Genomic DNA, 18,813 nt, shown 5'->3' with positions numbered 1-18,813 from the left:
AATAACCTCACAGAGACAGATCAGAATCCAAGCATCAAAAGCAACTGAAAACTCTACTCTTTGATATCTAATATCTGCATGATATCCACATAAGAATTGCCGCTGCTGGGTCAGACCAGTGGTCCATCATGCCCGGCAGTGTGGTCTGGATGGAAGGCGAATGATTGTTGAGGTAACTAAAATAAGCTAAGCTCAATAATTATCTGATGTATGAATTTAGTTAATATCTTGTTGTCTTCTCATAGGGACCTGGCCTTGAAAAAGCTCTCCCAGCGAAACATGTTGGCAAAAGGAGTCCCTACTAAAGAGAGACCACGAACTGAAAGATAAGTTAAAAAGTAAACTAAAATTAAATTAAATATTCATAAAGTTAATGAAATATTTATAAAGTAAAATTAAAATATAGGATCCGGTGAAGACAATGCACATTAAGCTTAGCGTTATGAAATCTAATTGAACGTGGAGTGGTGCATCTGAGGATCGAGTTGACAATCTTTAGAACCTGTTTCTAAAAGGGAACAAGTTTGATGTGTTTGATACAAATGAATGATTGTTGAACTAAGAATATATAACTAAAGTGCTGTTAGTTTGATTAGATCCTCACGATTACACCAGCCATAGACACGGCATAACTTCAGTCTCATACATACAAGATCACTCCTTAACTTAAAATGTTCGGTACGCTACATGTGTAAGCGGCAGCTCTACCCATGTTTCACCCTTGTGAATGCGTCCTTGCATTTACATGCTTTGCCACACATGTGCATCCTTACAGATAGTGCTTAGAGTCCGTCACTTGTGTGTGGAAACTAAGGCTGCCAACTGGATCCAGATTCACAGGACAGGGTTGATCAAGTCCTGGGTTTACTCCAGTGCATGCTGGAACCTGCAGTTTTTGCTTTCCTTAGGGAATGCAACGGGAAAATTATAACTACAAGTCCCTGCATGCAACAGGGTAAACTCAGGACAGGATCAACCCTGCCCTGAGAATATGGATCATCCAGTTGGCAGCCTTAGTGTAAATGCTGCAACATTTATTTATTTATTCAATTTTCGATGCCATTCTCCCAGGGGAGCTCAGAACGGTTTACATGAATTTATTCAGGTACTCAAGCAGTATTCCTTATCTGTCTCAGTGGGCTCACAATCTACCTGGGGCAATGGGGGGATTAAGTGACTTACCCAGGATCACAAGGAGCAATGTGGATTTGACTCCTAACCTCAGGGTGCTGAGGCTGTAGCTTTAATCACTGCACCACAAGGCGCATATAAATTCAGGCCCCTAGTTTATACAATTTCCCTACACATATGCACACACACTAAATTACTAACAGTTTGCAGCTCAGTATGAAAAGCCCCTATCAGTAGAGTCAGCCCTGACATATCAGCTGTGGACACACATTTCACCAGCTCTCTCCTCTTGCTTCCCCCACAGCAGACATGCCGTGCTCAGAAAATGCACTTTCAAAAAGTGTTCTTTTCTAAAAACTTCTCTACAGAATGTTTTAGAAGGTTCTCAACATTTTGCACTTGTCATTCTGGGGTGCTGATAAAGAGGGAGGAATGTATTGTTCCTCCTTCTCTTTCCCTTACCACAATGAAGAGTCCAGTGATCAGCAGCTGACACTTGGCAGCTCGAACCCATTGCTTCTGTCGCATGTTTGTCACTTCTCCTTCTGCCTCTACTGACACACTGACACCTTCTAGCCACTGAACCTTCTGTGTACCATGTGACCAGAATCAGGGGTGGGACTCAATGCATGGCTCTCTTTGAATCTTGGGAAATGTAGTCCTAACAGTGAAGCTGAGCATGTCTACAGGAGTCTTGCTGGTTAAAACTACTGACCTCACAGACAGGCAACAGGCTAGTAGTGTATACCTGAAGCTTGTAGGAATGATTACAATATTTTCCTTTCCAAGCAGCTGTGCCTCTTTGAAACAAATCCAACTCCCCTCTCCTCCCTCAAAAAACATAGTAAAAGGGTCTCTACTGACACCAAAAGCTTTCTGCAATTCTCTTTTCTGATTATTTTTGTTTAATCATTTATAAAGTAAAAAGTGTTTCCCTGACAATAAGACCTACCCTGAAAATAAGCCTTAGCATGATTTTTTAAAACATACTCCTAATATATGCCCTAGTTAAGATCGACCCCCGAAGCCACCATGGTACTCCCCGACTCCATCCCTGACACTAGTGCTGCCTGATTTGCCAATCATCTTTCCCTTCCTCTCCTCTACCCAATTCTTCCTCTTTCTTTTCTTTCTCCTCCCCCCCCCCTATAAAGCATCTTTCCTCGCCTCTCATCCATTCCCTTGTGCAGCAGCTCCGAGGCCTCCAAAAACAGCGGCAGCACTCTGAACTGGCTGCTTCACATACTTCCCTGCCAGGGCTGAGCCTTCCCTCTGCAGTGTCTTTCTATCCCTTCCTCCTATCCCTCTGTGCAGCTGAACCCCACCGCTTCTCCCGTTGTGAGCCTGACATACCTCCTCTCCAAAGCCTTCAAAACAGCAGCGGAGGCAGCGTTCTGAATGGGCTGCTTCAGGGCCTTCTCTCTGATATGTACTATATAAATACCTAAAATAAATAAAATAATACATTTTTTAAGGTACATGTGCAACTGACCTTATTCTATAACTTGTGTTCTAGTCAAAAATTTGGGCATGCAACGTTCTACAAATGAGGGTTTATGTGCACATTTTTTTTTTTTTTTTGGTAACACCACAGTTATTGACATGGCATGAGGCCAAGTGGAGGAAGGCGTGGCCTTGTAGTTAGAGCTACAGCCTCAGCACCCTGAAGTTGTGGGTTCAAATCCTGCACTGCTCCTTGTGACCCTGGGCAAGTCACTCAATCCTCCATTGCCCTAGGTACGTAGATTGTGAGCCCATCAGGGCACAGGGCAAATCTTGCGTACCCGATTGTAAACCACTTAGAGATAAGCAGTATATAAATACCTAATAAAAATAAATAAATAAAAAGTATCAGGAGTAAAGTAGTTATTTTTAGCATGCTTTAAGAAACCAGGTTGTCCACTCTCTCCTATTTTGTTTAATTTAGCTCTCGAACCCTTAGCAATTGCTATTAGGGAAAATCATGCTATTAGAGGTATATCCATTAATGATTCTACGCAGATGATATAATTGTATAAACCTCTGTAGACTCAATATCACACTTATTAACTTAGATCAATGAGTTTTCAACTTTCTCAGGTTATAAGATTAACTGGAGTAAATCAGTGCTCTTGTCCTTGACTCCTTATGTATTAAAACATCATATTTCTCATTTCTCCTTTAAATTGGAACCTGATAAGACCAAGTATCTGGGCATATGGTATAGTTCTATGGTTGATAAAACAATGGGCTAGATTCACTAAGCAAACCGATCGGTTTGCGACCCGATTTTCCCCCATCCCAATTCACTAACCTCTGTCCCGATCATCCTCCAATTTGTGCATGCAAATGAGGGGGAGTGACATTCAAATGTAGGCAAGCAGAGATTCACTAAAAAAACAAACAAACAAACATGCAACACCGCCTGGGCTAGCCGATCAACAAACAAGCGACTGCAGGGGACCAATTGTTCATGTTGTTTCCGACTGCATCTCCTGCTCTCCTGTCCTGACTCTCCTCGCGCCGTCTTGCTCTCTGCCCCAACTTTCTTACTGTCTGCCCCGACTCTCCTGCTCTCTCTCTCCAGCTCTCTCTGCCTCGACTTTCCAACTCTCTCTGCCCCGACTCTCCTGCTCTCTCTGCCCCAACTCTCCAGCTCTCTCTGCCTCGACTTTCCAACTCTCTCTGCCCCAACTCTCCTGCTCTCTCTCTCCAGGTCTCTCTGCCTCGACTTTCCAACTCTCTCTTCCCCAAGCGCTGCTCTGCTTCTGCCTTGGCCTTCCCCCGCAGTGTGAGCCCATGGTTTTAACCCACAGGTTTAAAGCAGGTTAAAACTATGGGCTCGCTAAAAAGTTAAAAGTAAAGTATAAAAATTTAAAAAAAAGGTCGCTGTTCTTTGACGCATGTGCAGACCATCTACAGATGGTCTACACATGTGTCGGGATCGCTACAAAGCGATCCAGGTGCTCGGTTGAGGATGTGATTCCGATCGCCCTCATTTGCATGAGGGCGAATCGTGAATCAGCCCCCCGGACACGGATCAGATCGGATCACTCACGGATCAGATCGGATCTGTGCCTTTAGTGAATCTGTGCCCATGTTTCTAAACTCTAAATTTATTATAGAACTAAAGACATCTATTATAGAATCCAGGTCTCCCCTTTTTCTCTCTTGGTGGGGTAGAGCTGAGGCCATTAAAATGGTTTTAGCTCCAAAATTTAACTCTATTTTTAGCATGATACCGTTTCCATTTTCAGCTTGTCTATATAAGAGTGGATAGCCTAATTAATAAATTTCTTTGGAGATCACAGCCTCCTAGGATTGCGATTCACAAACTAAAATTACCTAAATTAAGGGGTGGATTAGATCTGCCGGACTTTAAAAGGTGAAACAAAAACCAATGTGGAGAAATGATGTTCCCGAGATGGACTTTATTAATATTAAAATAATATTAAAACTTGACAAACCACATAAAAACCTCTAGGACGCAGTCCGCTGAAAAGCTTTGGACCCTGGACCCAACACAGTCCATGTTTCGACAGAATGTCTTCTTCAGGGGTCCCTGTGAAGTCCTATGGTAAAGATACGTGGTTAAAAATGCCAGTCGGAAATAAACTGATCCATAAAAGTTGTGTGCAGGACAGGGGCTCAAAAAGCCAAGCGTGGCTGCACTTTTCAAGACTGTATTGTTTGTTCCCCTGATGAACCACACATTGGTGAAACAAGGTCACCTGTTGGGAAGATTGGAGAAGATGTGACAGCGTTGGAGCTCAAGTTGTCTTTTGTCAGCCAAGTTCTTGAACGTGCCTCCGGGTGACTTTGCCCTTTTCTAAACCTGAGCTGTTCTGGGGAAGATTGGAAAAGAAGTGACAGCGCTGGAGCTCAAGTTGTCTTTTGACATCTAAGTCCTTGAACGTGCCTGCGGGTGACTTTGCCCTTTTCTAAACCTGAGCTGTTCTGTGAGGGAGTTTTTTTGCCACATTTTTTTTTTGCTACATTAGTCTGAGGCTTTTTCTCCCTCTTTTTGTGTGCATGCTGGGTTTGAAGAGGGTGTATCTCGGTGCCACGATCATACATTTTTACATTTTTTTGTATTTGAAAAATTTCAATAAAATGTTGTTACAAACCCCCCCCCAAAAAAAAAAAAAAAAAAGAAACTAGGTGCTGATTTCCAGTGCATTCATTACCAGCAGTGTATTACACTGGCCGCAGCATGTTTATTTACACGTATATAGCAGATTCTTCTTTTCACCCCAATGCTCCATCCTGCCATTGCTGTGCTCATTCACTTGAACTGAGACCTCAGAATATACTTCTGTTTACTCCATGGTTTATACAAGTCCTTAAAAGCAACGGTGTTCTGTTAACTTCAATTTATATGCTTTTTATATGACATAGGCGTAAGTGTCAATACTATATTAAAAATAAAACTCAGTGATCGGTTTTGTGTTACTCTGTTTTAAATAATGGATAAAATAAACCTTGGTGAATTCATAATCTGCCCATTAGGTGTCGCTAAAAGATCATATTTCCTTTCCATCTACTCCCATCTTCTTTTATTACTATTGAGAACTCTTCATAGTGGCAAATTCGCCAACTAAAGGCTAGGTTTCAAGGGTATCTTTTGATAGTTCTCATTTTTTCTGGAAGATAAAGGTGATCAATATAAAATGTAGGACTACACTCCCAGAATGCTTTGTGTCACTGGAATGCTGAAAGTCACTAGAAAATGAGTTACCTTTATGTTTTTTGTGTCATCAGCTCATATCAGTTGATATTTCACACTAGTCTGTGCCTTACACAAGGAACACAGAATAAAAGGAATCAAGCCGTGACTTAACATCCCTCAGCACCTATATCACTGCTCCCTCTAAGCCAGGAGTTCTCAACCCAGTCTTCAAGACACACCTGGCCAGGAAGTTTTCAGGATATCCACAATGAATATGCATGAGATAATTTTGCATGCACTGCCTCCTTTGTATGCAAATCTATCTCATGCATATTCATTCTTGTTCAAGATATTCTGAAAACTTGACTGGCTAGGTGTAGGGCTACCATATGGCTAAGAAGAAAAAATTTAAAAAAATTGAAATTGAATCAGGTTGGGCAGATGGATGGACCATTCGGGTCTTATCTGCCGTCATCTACTATGTGACTATGTTAGATTGAGACATCTGGGTTTTACTTCCATGGAAGTAAAACTCAGATGTCGCAATCTGTCCTTCTTAATTCCATTGCTTTCAATGGAAGTAAAACCTGGATATCTCAATCCGTCCTCCTTTTTCTGGAGCCATATGGTAACCCTAGCTAGGTATATCCTGAGGACTGGGGCCCAGATGCTCTAAAGAGGATTGGTAAGACCATGTGGGTCTGCTCCAATCTGACTTTTGGCCAATTCAAAAAGAGCTATTCATGCACTATCCGGTTTGCATGCAAATGATTCACACGGGGGTAATCCCTAACTCTCCTGTATGATTCATCGCTGTGAGAGCAACTCTCATACATGCGCAGAGCTAGCAGGGAAAGCCTGAACGAGAGAGGCAGGGGAAAGCCTCCTGCCACTCAGTTGTTTGGAGCAGAAAACCTTTTTTTTTAAATAATGGGCACAGATGCTGTGTGTATTCCACACGCACAATATTTGCCCCATTAGAAAATATAAAAAGCCCCCTCATCAGCCATTGACTGCCATCCCCAATGAACATGGCATTGGGAATCCTCCCCCAACGCTAATGAAAATTGGCAGGAGGGATGCCCATTCCCTCCTGCCATGCCACCCCCCTGAGACAGCGAAATGATAGGAGGGGTGCCCACTCCCTCCTGCCAGATGACTCACCCCTTGGGAGGGGTCTTAGAAACACGACAGCAGATAAAGGCCAAATGGCCCATCTAGTCTGTCCTCTGGATCCCTAAGGCTCCTCCCCTTTGTATCTGGGATACAGGAGACTAAAGGAGTCCTTGATTGGCTCAGGCGCCTATGATCCCTGCCGAGGGGGAGAGGCCTGAGGCATCTGAGCCAATCAGGGCCTTAGGACCCTCCCCACGCATCAGATGTGTGAGAGTCCCGGTTAACTGAGTCCCGATTAACCGAGACTATTGTAATTCACTCTCTGAGTGTTATAGTTTCCTCCTTACAATAATATAGAGGGCAAGGTCTAGGCAGTAATGGACAATCTAAGATCAGAGATGACCACAAGATAGATTGGTTTATTCGTCTAGGAGTTAATGCTGAAGCAGAACAGAATTCCAAGTGGAAAGAAAGAGAAACGGATTTTATGCAGAAGCTGCTAACAGACCCACCAAAAATACTGCTTTGTTTTCAGAGGCAAGCCTTCTGATATCCTAAAACAGTGCTCTTTTTTTTTCTTACCAAAAAATCTCATTTGTAAAACTTGCTTGTAAATGAGCCAAATGCACACAATGTCAGTGTCTACACTTAATGGATCAAAGAAAATTTGCCTTCACCAGTATTGTTACTTTGATTACCTGGGAACAAAACCCAAACCCAGCCAAACTCCGCATTCTTGAGCCTGTATTGTACAGCCTGATTAATATGCATGCACCAGACATATACAGTCTGAGCTAAAAGAAACTTTTAAACCCCAAGCCCGTGTCCTTTCTTGTCAAGAAGGGTGCAGGGGGGGGGGGGGAGAAAGACCAGCTTAAAATTCACATTGCAGCTAGAAAGATGAATGGAGCAAAGTTTTCCAGCAGAAATTGAAAAAGAAAGAAACCACAACATACCACCTCCAAGTTTTTTTGCTTTTTTTTGTCAATAAGATTTGCTTTGGATACACCAAGATGAGACATAGGCATTTTTCAAATGAATTTAAATGAGCAAACTGGAAAAAGACAAAGCAAAAGAAAGGTTCATCTAAAATTAGGGATTATACTTGTTTGAAAACAAAATTAAAAATGTAACAAACAAAATAATTGTGTACAGGGAGGAATGGAGGGAAGTATAGTACAAAAATTCAAAAATATCACTCCAAAACAAAAGCACCACACAAGCCAAGAAAGCTAGCTTATTACTTAAGCGAAAGAAAAGCCTCAGACAAACGGAGAGGTGGACCCACACTCTTCCACCAAAGCGTCATAGGCAAAAAACTTTCGCACAAGTTTAAAGTTAGCAGGTGGGAGCAAAAAATAGCCGAGAATGATTCATGGTAAAAACCACTGAACACAAACAGACCAGGCCGACGATCGTTTCATGGCCGGTAACCACTGCTTCAGGGCCATAGCGCCAAACCCAGGCTATCAGTACGCAGATCCTAACTGCTGCATTCAACCACACAAAATAAAACAAAACATTGATCTTGTCTTTTTTTTTTAAATATAATGGTGTTTTATTTTCCAATCAAGTCTATGGGCCATTAAAAGCTTTTACTCTCTCCCCCCCCCCCAGCCTGGAGCCAGTGGGGGAAGGATGAAAACCAATTGCTGCAGGCAAGTTTTCTACCAGTCAATCCCAGTTTGTCTCCAGGTAAAAAAGAAAATGAAGCTGCCACCGGCACCATTTTGCAATTGCTTCTACGAAAACTTTTAAAGTGAATTTCCTTTATTCTGAGGAAGATAAAAAGTATATCCAGTTGCATTAGGAAGCAAAAAATGATCCTTCATTGCAGTAACAGAAGGAATATTCTGGATCCCTCAAAGTACTAAGGGGGTGGAATAATCTGAAAACCCCCATTGTAGTTGTTGCTTAGAAATTGGAAGGAGAATGGTATAGAAAATTCAATAAATACATAAGTCAGAGCCAAGGCACGGGTGGAGGGCAGGTGGGGTTGATGTTGAAAGCACCCCCCCCTCCACCACACACACACCAATCCGTATCGAGGACGTTCCCCTTCAGGAAGTTGATAAGATTAAAATTCTAGGTATAATCATAGATCAAAAATTCACTTATCATGAACAAATAAGTTCAGCAGTGAAAAGTTGCATTCACAGACTCCGACTGATCAGATCTCTGGTGAACTTTCTCAATATATTTTCTTTAAACACCCTAATATACTCCTTAGTAATATCCAAAATAGACTACTGCAACTCCCTCTATAAGGGGGCTTCACTTAAGGAGCTAAGATGGTTACAAATCATTCAAAATACCGCAATAAAAATCATCACCAAATCCAGAAAGTTTGATCACATTAAACCTCTTCTAAAGCAAGCTCATTAGCTACTAATAAACCATAGAATTACATTTACAATATGCTTACTGACTCAAAGTATCACTCTGCAAATTTCCCCTATTCTTGGAGAGAATGCTTATTCCCTATACTCTGTCAAGAGCTTTAAGATCTGACGACAAAAACCTCCTGTCCATTCCATCCTTAAGATGCATTAATACCCGAAGGGATACTATCTTTTCAGATGTAGCACCAAAAACTTGGAATTCACTCCCAAAACAATTGAGGGAAGAAAAGTCATCAGATAAATGCAAAGGATTACTAAAAACCTTTCTATTTAAAGACACCTTTGATGGATATAATTTCTAAGAGGCTCCGATTAACTTCTTTTCCTTGTCCTTCTGTGTTAGACTTTAACTGTCTCTTTCCTATCACAATTGTAGTTCTCCCCTCAACCCTTTGTATCTAATGAAATCAGTCACGTTCCAGGGGTCTCAAAGTCCCTCGTAGAGGGCCGCAATCCAGTCGGGTTTTCAGGATTTCCCCAATGAATATGCACGAGATCTATGTGCATGCACTGCTTTCAATGCATATTCATTGGGGAAATCCTGAAAATTCGACTGGATTGCGGCCCTCAAGGAGGGACTTTGAGATCCCTGCTGGTTAGTCCATGCCTCTGTTAGTAACTGTTTTACCTGCCGTCCTCATATTTTATTATACATCGCTTTGAATTTCTGAAATTGTGATTTTATCAAATTTTATTAAACTTAAAACTTCTATTTAAATGGCTAGAGAGGCTCCTGGCTGCTTAATTCGCTTGTGTAAGGCTTTCAGGGCAGAATCAGTGGCACTTAACTGGAGAGAGCTGTTGAATGTCTCCTTTAAATCCTCATGATAAAACCAGCTAGGGAGGAGAGGAAACCTAGCAGGTTAGCAAAGATTTTCAGTCTGCTAACCAGCTGAGCAACCACATAAAATTAGACCTGAAAAAAAGGCTGTCCTTAACTTTATGCAGCAAATCATCTGGGCACTGGTGACCAGTGACTATTGAAAAAAATCCAAGTGGAAGGAAGAAAACCCCACAAACAAAGTAAACCAAAGAAAGAGTGGGGAAGGGACTGAACACATCAACCTAAGGAACAAATGTAATTTTATTATAAATGAAAATAAATTAAAATCATGTCCTATATGTAAAGCCAAGCCTTATGAAAAGTCCAAGTCTTCTTGATGTAAGGGACCCAACACGGTCTGTGTTTTGGCTTCTGTATATGTTATTTCTATATATGTTCCTTAAACCACAGGTCGACCCCTGAGGAAGGCTTTTCCACAGAAGCCGAAACACAGACCGTGTTGGGCCTCATAGTTGAATTTCTATACCTGAAGCTAAATTCTATGTTAGCAGCAGAGAAAGGAAGACAGGGAAGAGGCTAATGACTCGTGATTTTAATATGAAATCTATTGAAGGGAGGAGTTAGAAAGGAAGGCCCTTTCTAAAAGAATCCGCTATATTAAAACCCTAAGTGCGCATGTGCAGTTCAGTTTCCGTGCGGCCGTGATCCCTGATCCGTGGCACAGTGCCTGCGCAGTGCCTTCCTCAGCTGATTTCCTGCCCTGATCTCTGACGCCAGCTGGCTTTCTCCTAAACTGCCGGGATGCCAGCCGCGGGCATTTGCTAAGCTGGCCCACTTCAATAATGCTGCCTGCCAAGGAAGCAAACACGTACAGTGAGTTCCACCTCCTTTTCCAGAGTTAGCGATTTCACTTCATTCCTGCATTCAGAATTGCTGAACTCTTGAGCAGGGACACTGCATACAGCAGTGATTAGCAGGGAAGGGAAAAGGGGTACTACTGGACAGGAGGGAAGTAAAAGTATGGGAGAAGGGCTACTGCTGTACAGGGGGAGCAGGGAAGGGGTGCTGCTGGACAGGGGGGAGAAACAGAAAGAAAGACAGACAGTGGGAGAGAGACAAAAAGAAAGACAGTCAGACAGGGGGCCAGGGAGAGAGAGAAAGAAAGACAAGACATACAGAAAGAAGGAAACAGAAAGAAAGAAATGCCTAAGTCTACACATCTATTCTAGCACACGTTAATGTAACGGGCTACAAAACTAGTATAACATAAATGCCAAGAGGGAGGAGGCTATAAAAACAGGGGCATATTTAAAAAGAGAGAACAAGGATCTTAGCTACTTGTAAGCAAAAGTACTGCAGGGCACGTGTTAGCCACGAGTGTACCACGCTTCCAATATTCAGTTTTGTCTGAGAAGTGCAGCGCTGTCATTGTCATTTGCGAGCACAAGGATGAACGGCTGCGTGGTACAAGTGGTGCCAAATCCTTTTGCCAGCTACTTTTTGGAGAGCTGTGCCTGGTGATGCACTGCAGGTGATGAAAGTACAGACGGCACATGCCGGAGAAGGAGAAGGATGCCCAGCGTCCCCTAGCTCAGGACTGAAAAGCAAAGCCCCCAGGCAGTGCTGCGCCTCCCCAGAGCTTCTGCCCTGCAAAAGACAGCTGGCTTTCCAGGGGCTGAGGCAAATGTAAGCCGAGATGGCGGCAGTGGCCCAGCGCAATGAGTGAGAAAGGAATTGGGTGAAGCTTCCAGGCTCTGCAACAACACGTCCCCAACAGTGCCATCAGCAAAAAGCTGAGCAAAGTGGAGACCCTGCGCTTGGCGGTGGAGTACATCAGAGCGCTGTAGAAGCTGCTGGATGAGCATGACAGCTACTGCTGTCTCCGGATGGTGGGGGCAGTGGCTGCTGTTACTCCTCTTCCACATCCTCCTCGCGGTCCTTCCCCTCATCAGGCAGCGAGAGAAGCTCGATCCCGCACCGCATTCCGCCTATTTCTCGGATGAGAGCAGCTACAAGGGGGCACTGAACTCAGACGAGCGGGAGATGGTGCCCTTCACCAGCTGGTCCTGCCTTTATTTGCACAAACCAGGGATGTGTTTGTCGAGCATGTTCGCTATTGAAACGGTTGGTGTCTCTCTGTGTACACTGAAATTCCAAAGCATGCCTTAACTTTAGCCATTGGAATCCATGCCTTCATTTCATAGATTTGCTTTCAGATCCATTAAATAGGACACCACGATTCCCACTTTGGCTCGGGACTGGGTAAAACGTGAAATCATTGCTTTATATGCCATAGTATCATGAGTCGTGCCTGCATTTGACTAAGACTTATCACAAATAAAATACTGTCCTAGAGCCATCCTTAAAAGAAGACTGGAGCTTTGGATTGTCTTTAGGTTGTTATTAGGTGTATACAGCTATCAATTCAATTTACTATTCTAAAGAGTACAAAGCCAAACTACTTAGCATAGGTGTCTTTGTATCGTTATAGCTGAAATCCTCTCAATGCACAGTATTAATTTTTGCAATGGCTAGTTTTATGATAAATAAAAGTGTTTGCTCAAAGGAATTGGTGTGGGAGGGGAAAGGTGTGCTGACTCTCTGAACTTTGTGTACTTTGGCAATAGAGAAACAGTATAAATGATACCGAGTTTTGCATTGCAAATTACTTCACTCAAGCAGAACAAAGACGATGCAATCAATTAGCCAAGGAGTGGGGCAAAGAGTTGGGAAGTTTTTGTGAAAACATGAGACTTTGTTTGCAGTATGAAATAAAACAAGTACAAATAACAGGGGAAAAGAGTGACATGGTTTTAATGCATACTGGTTTCCTTTTCTGACAGGGTAAGAGAGTTCTCCAATTTTATATTTACCAATTCATAAATCCGTTATTGCAAGTGCAAAGGTAGAGAGTGGGAGAGGCAAGCTGGTGAGAAGAAGTGGGAGAGGACTTGCATTTAGGAATAAATAAGCAGAAGTAAAGTTTATTGTTTTGTAGAATGCATGCTACGAGTTACCTATACATTTATTTTATGTTTACAAGAAGAGGAGGCAGGCTCGGTGGAAGTGCTTGTGTACTGCCGCGCTGAGAGGTCCTCCGTTCAGGTCCTGGATCAAGCAGCTGATGCTGTATGTCAAGTTAACTGGGTTTGAGATTCTGCAGAGCCAGTGTTTCTCGGACTTTAGTGGGGAGGAAATATGTCAGCATTAAGGGACTAGGGGGTGACAGACTGTTAGAGGGGTAGATGACCTTGATGCGGGGAGCACTGCATTTTGTGCCCCCTCCAGCTGAAGGGACCACACTGATGCCCCTTTCCTGTTTGAAACCCTATCCTAACACCAGCTCAGAACTGACATTTGATTCATGCGCTGTTTTTTGCGCATCAGGAGGCATAGCCAAGCATTCAGTTTGCTACATTTACTTGCTATTGGCACGATTTTCCTGCGCCTGTGTCGTTCTCTGCACCGGTGCCCTCTGAACACGTGCGCAGACTAATGCCGACGCTAGCCCAATTCTAACTGCCTCTAGCGTTAGGGTCAGAGTTTTGAGCATCAGCCTGTAGAGGAAGCAGATTCTAAGGTCGGGAATCGGAAGCCCAAGTGAGCTGGAAGAAAAAGGGGGAACCACGACATGCAGTTTTCCTGCTTTGGTCGAGTAAAATACTTCTTCCACATAGGGTTGTATAGCAGGGCATCAACCCTTTATTATCAGTTCTCATTCTCAGCCAAGTGCTTAAGAAGGGGCTGTCTTTTGTTCCCTCTTTGCATTTGATCTTAGCTAATTGACCTTTTCTTGGTGGCATTGTAATTTCTGAGTGAGTTGATGGTTTTATGTAGCTAATGTGTGCCATTCCCCCCCCCCCACCCAGGGTTTATCTTCTCTGCAGCTATGCTGAAAGTCAAGATGCCCAAGAGCTCAATACCTCATGGTCCTTGTTGCCAAAGTGGTGTGTTGGAGCAGGAGAACCACTCAGCCTTTCTCCTTTTCTCAGCCTACACTGCTTACTACGCCCAGAATTTCCTCTGACTCCAGCAGATTCACAAATGTGTTCCTTAGATGAAAAAAAAAATAAATACATTCTAGGAGGCTGTGGACTCTGCTTAACTTTCCTTAAAAGTGCAATTATGTAAACAGGTAGCTGGGACCAGTACGTCACCTGCAGTAGTTTTGGTAAATGGTTTTGGAGAAGATCACCAGCCATTCCCTTCTCTGGATGAATCTGATTTGTTAAATTTCACACAGGAGAAAATTAGATCCAGTTAGTCACCCTTTCCAGATTTAAGCAAGTTTAACATTCAGGTACTAGGTTACTACCCAGGAGCACTTATTTTTACTATGAGACAAATGGTGAAATAATAGCAAAATATACAACAGTAGCAATAAACCTATGAATAAGCAGGAATACAACACCTATTACACTGGGCCCTAAAACCCCAATTCAGGCACACCTGACATAACTGAGGGTGACACGCATCACCTAAGTTCACAAGGAGAATCAGTGGGAGTGGGAGGACTTGAACCCTTAACTCTGAGGGCTGGTCTTGGTAATTGAGTGCTCTCATGCAGACCAGTTTGGTGGACTGCCCTGCCCCACCCTGATTTTAAGATTCAAATGAGGTGTTGGGGATTCATTTATTTCTTTAAACTGAATTATTGAATTGCTAACTCTAAAATTATTTTAACTACTGAAGAACTTATTCAAGAGCATTACAAAGTCATTAACTCATGCCAACACTGCAACCAGGGTAACATTTGAAATGATCTGCATGTTTTGTTTTCTAAATATTCCAGGGCAGTGGTTCTTGACCAATGTGTCATGCTGCACGCAATATAACGGCTTTCATGAGTTAAATGTTAGCATGCTCTGCACTCACAAAAATCCAACTTTTCCCCCAAAGAGATTCAGATCAGAATTAGGACATTTCTCTAAGGAAGTTATCATATAAAAAATATTCTGATTCTCAGTCATCTGAGCAATAGCAACATAAATCTTTCTACTATGAGACAAATGGTGAAATACTCATAATAGTAAAATATACAATAGTAGCAATAATCCTATGAATATACAGGAATACAACAACTATTACACTGGGCCCTAAAACACCAATACACCTACCAAAGGTAAAACATAACAGGCAAAACATGGACAGACCCTCGCCAAATACATATCAAAGGATCACAAAATAGGAAGAGAAAAGACAAACTGGGAGCCTCAAGAAGTCAAACTCATGTAACATGAGAAATAAAAAACAGAAATGCTCATATACTGAACACTATACAAAAGCCATTTGTAATGCACATTTTCCGTAGCCAACATAATCTAGTTCATAAATTCAAAATTAAACATGGAGTCCCTATCCTGCCCCCATGTCCACAGTTCAGCATTGCCCCTATCTCTTTCCCATGTCCAACATTTGTCCTTCTTTGCCACTAGCTCACTGCTTTTCTTACATTTGCCCCTCTGTTAGAGGGTGGGCCATTAGTGTGGGCAGACTAGATGGGCCATGGCCCTTTTCTGCCGTCATTTTCTATGTTTCACCACTTCCCTCGGGAGGTCATTCCAGGCATCTACAACCCTCTCCGTGAAGAAGAATTTCCTAACATAGCTCCTAAGTCTTCCTCCCTGTAATCTCAAATTATGCCTTCTAGTTTTACCATTTTTAACTCTGGAAAAGATTCGGTTCTATATTACATGCTGCACATGATAACAGAGGGGAGGAAGGGAGAGATGCTGCACAGAGGGGAATAGAGAGATTTGACCCAGGGCATAAGGCAGGGAAAGAGAAATAGAGAGAAAAGTGAGATGGCAGACAGTGAGAAAGAAATGTTGGAGATGGCAGTGGAAGGACTATAGACTATAGATGGAAGATGGATGGTGAGCACAGCGTAGAAGAAAACATCAAATGGGCAGGAGACCCTGGTGAGCAAGTTAATAGAAGACAAATGGAAACCAGAGCCTGGGATCAACACGTTTTGAATAACAAAATAACCAGACAACAAAAAGGTAGAAAAAATAATTGTATTTTCTGTTTTGTGATTACAATATGTCAGATTTGAAATGTGTATCCTGCCAGATTTGGTGTTAAGACAGCAAGCATGAGCTAGGAGCTAAAAAGAGAGGAAAAGTCTTTTTTGTTTATTTTGCCTGGGGTTAGAGAGGTTGTAACCCTATGTAATGTTAAACTGTAACCCGTTCTGAACTCTCTGGGGAGCACGGGCTATAAAAATAAATTAAAAAAATTACTAAAAATATTTTTTTTTGTATGGGGGGGTGGTAAAAATGATCGGCCTCGGGTGTCATATACCCTAGGTACGCCACTGCAAGTTAACACCCCCAAAATATCAGGAAAACACTTTATTTGACTAAAGTTAAAACCCTCTCACAATATCTACTGCTTATCATACATATGGAACGCTGTACATTCAAACATGCAAGAGACAGTCCTTGCCCAGTAGAGCTTACAATCTAATCAACAGGCAAGCAGGACAAGTATTTTTTTTCTAAAATTTCTAGACAGCCTATATCTAAGCGCTTAACAGTAAAACATTCACAATCGTTCAGAACAGTATACATGATTAACACTAACGTTACCTCCCTTAAGGCAACCTAAAAAAGCAGAGAAAATTATAAGTTGTCAATCTTTGCTAAATTATATCATAATAATAATAATAACTTTATTTTTCTATACCGCCAACACCCAAAAAGTTCTAGGCAGTTCACAGAATAAAGAGGACTGGACATTCCAGTGATGATACAAAGCACACAGAAAAACAATACAATATTTCAATACTAAAAAAATACAGTAAGAAACTATGAGATAGTCATCAATCAAGTACCTTAACTAGCTCTACAACAAGGCTTCAACATATAGTTTGGTCTTTGTTTTCCTGAACCGTAGCCGATCAGAACAGATCCTCAGGTAATGTCACCGTTTCATTCCCGCTAGGGACATCTTTGTTGCTCTAGATTTAACAAACCGAACAGTATTCGTCTTCATAGGGGGTTAGGGAGTTTCTCAGACAGGCATTTATTTATTTAATTTTCTAAACGGTTTTCCCAGGGGAGCTCAGAACGGTTTACATGAATGTATTCAGGCACTTGAGCATTTTCCCTATCTATCCTGGCAGACTCTCAATCTATCTAATGTACCTGGGGCAATGGGGGGGGATTAAGTGATTTGCTCAGGGTCACAAGGAGTAGCGTGGGTTTAAACCCACCACCTCAGGGGTGCTGAGGCTGCAGCTTTAACCAGGTTCCTGTGAGGTCAGGCGTTAAAAGCAACCTCACAAAGGTGGGCTTTTAGTCTGGATTCGAATACTGCCCATATTTAACTAAAGTAAAAATGTGTACAGTGTCCCATTTATAAATATTAAATATGCTTGATGTCTTGTTGCATTCTTTTTTATGGACTGCAATTTAGGACAGTGTTTGTGTGGCTTATTGATAACAGGCAGGAAGGTGATTCTTTTTACCCCCATATTTCCCATTTTAAAGCATGGTTCTTGCAGGCTGGGTGGGAGCCGAGCTCCCGAATGAAACCCTACACCTCAAGCTTGGGAAAGTCAGACAGGAGGCGTGTGGGCTTTGCTAGGAGAGAAGGGAGGAGTTAGGGGTTCCCTACAATGCGGAGGAGCTATTTAAAAAGCGGAGCGAAGAACTTGGAAGCCGAAGCACCGCCGGGCACGCGCTAGCCACGAGCCCCAGGATGAGCGGCTGCGCGGCGCGAGCGGCGCCCAATCCCTTCGCCGGCTGCCTGTCGGAGCGGCGCGAGGGCGACGTCTCGCCGGCGACGGCCGGCCAGCGCGCGCCGCCCGCGCGGCGCTGCGCCTCGCCCGAGCTGCTGCGCTGCAAGAGGCGTCTGGCGTGGCAGGCGCTCGGGCCGACGCAAGCCGGGCCGGCGGCGGTGGCGCGGCGCAACGAGCGCGAGAGGAACCGCGTGAAGCTGGTGAACCTGGGCTTCCAGACCCTGCGCCAGCACGTGCCCAGCGGCGCCGCCAGCAAGAAGCTGAGCAAGGTGGAGACGCTGCGCTCGGCCGTCGAGTACATCCGCGCGCTGCAGCAGCTGCTCGACGAGCACGACGCCGTGAGCGCCGCCTTCCGCCACCGGCTGCTGCTGTCCCCCGAGGGCGCCTCCGACGCGTCCTCGAGCTCCGTCCCGGACTCGCCGCGCTCCGCCTACTCGTCGGACGAGAGCGGCCACGAGGGGGCGCTGAACTCGGAGGAGCGCGAGCTGCTGCACTTCACTCGCTGGTTTGAGCGCTACTGAGCGCCTGGCGCTAAGGTGAGGGGTAAAACCCGGACCTTATAAGAACAATTAATTGAAGACGACGCAGGCTGACTTGGTTCAACCCAGTCTTGAACCCGGCTCAGCAGAGCCCTAGACTGCTGCCCCAACCTCTATGTTACCTGGTGTGCCGCAGGGCCGCCATCAGGGCAGTACTACCAGTTCTGCATTCAGGGGCCCGGAGCTGACAGGGGGCCCGAGGCAGGGGCGCCAGTAGCTCGCCAAGGCAAAGTGAGTCGATCACCCAGGACTCACTTTGTCTTGGCAATCTAATCTATCGAGCCGATAAGTCTTCTTCTCCCAGACGTCAATTCTGCAGCCGGAAAGGAAGTTCGGGCCAGCCAATCGCTGCCTGGCTGGGCGGAACTTCCTCTCCATTGCAGAATTGACGTCAGGGAGAGCATGCGTCGGCGTCGGCTTTGGGGCCTGTTATCCATTGGTAGGTC

At 43.8% G+C, this 18,813-nt stretch overlaps 1 protein-coding gene across 5 annotated transcripts in view; it reads right to left on the bottom strand.

Annotated features, from left to right (window-relative positions):
* The window catches only part of TSPAN32 (tetraspanin 32), a 55,306-nt gene extending 36,764 nt beyond the window's left edge, over positions 1-18,542 (bottom strand). The window contains exons 1-3 of one of the 5 annotated variants that reach the window (XM_033928729.1): positions 16,920-17,150; positions 14,239-14,301; positions 14,005-14,133 (exon numbers count right to left, since the gene is read on the bottom strand). In XM_033928729.1, coding sequence (XP_033784620.1) covers positions 14,005-14,133; positions 14,239-14,283 — 174 coding nt within the window. In that variant the 5' untranslated portion in view covers positions 14,284-14,301; positions 16,920-17,150. Of the gene's footprint in view, positions 1-1,593; positions 1,675-2,484; positions 2,576-14,004; positions 14,134-14,238; positions 14,302-16,919; positions 17,151-18,034; positions 18,345-18,489 lie in introns of those variants that run through there. The other 4 variants (XM_033928730.1, XM_033928728.1, XM_033928731.1 and 1 more) reach the window with 4 other exon arrangements.
* Positions 18,543-18,813: the final 271 nt, after the last annotated feature.

This window comes from Geotrypetes seraphini, chromosome 19, assembly GCF_902459505.1.
Source record: "Geotrypetes seraphini chromosome 19, aGeoSer1.1, whole genome shotgun sequence".
In the NCBI taxonomy this organism is placed as follows: domain Eukaryota; kingdom Metazoa; phylum Chordata; class Amphibia; order Gymnophiona; family Dermophiidae; genus Geotrypetes; species Geotrypetes seraphini.
The sequence above is the reverse complement of the archived record's forward strand: the minus strand, read 5'-3'. Positions and strand labels throughout refer to the sequence as shown.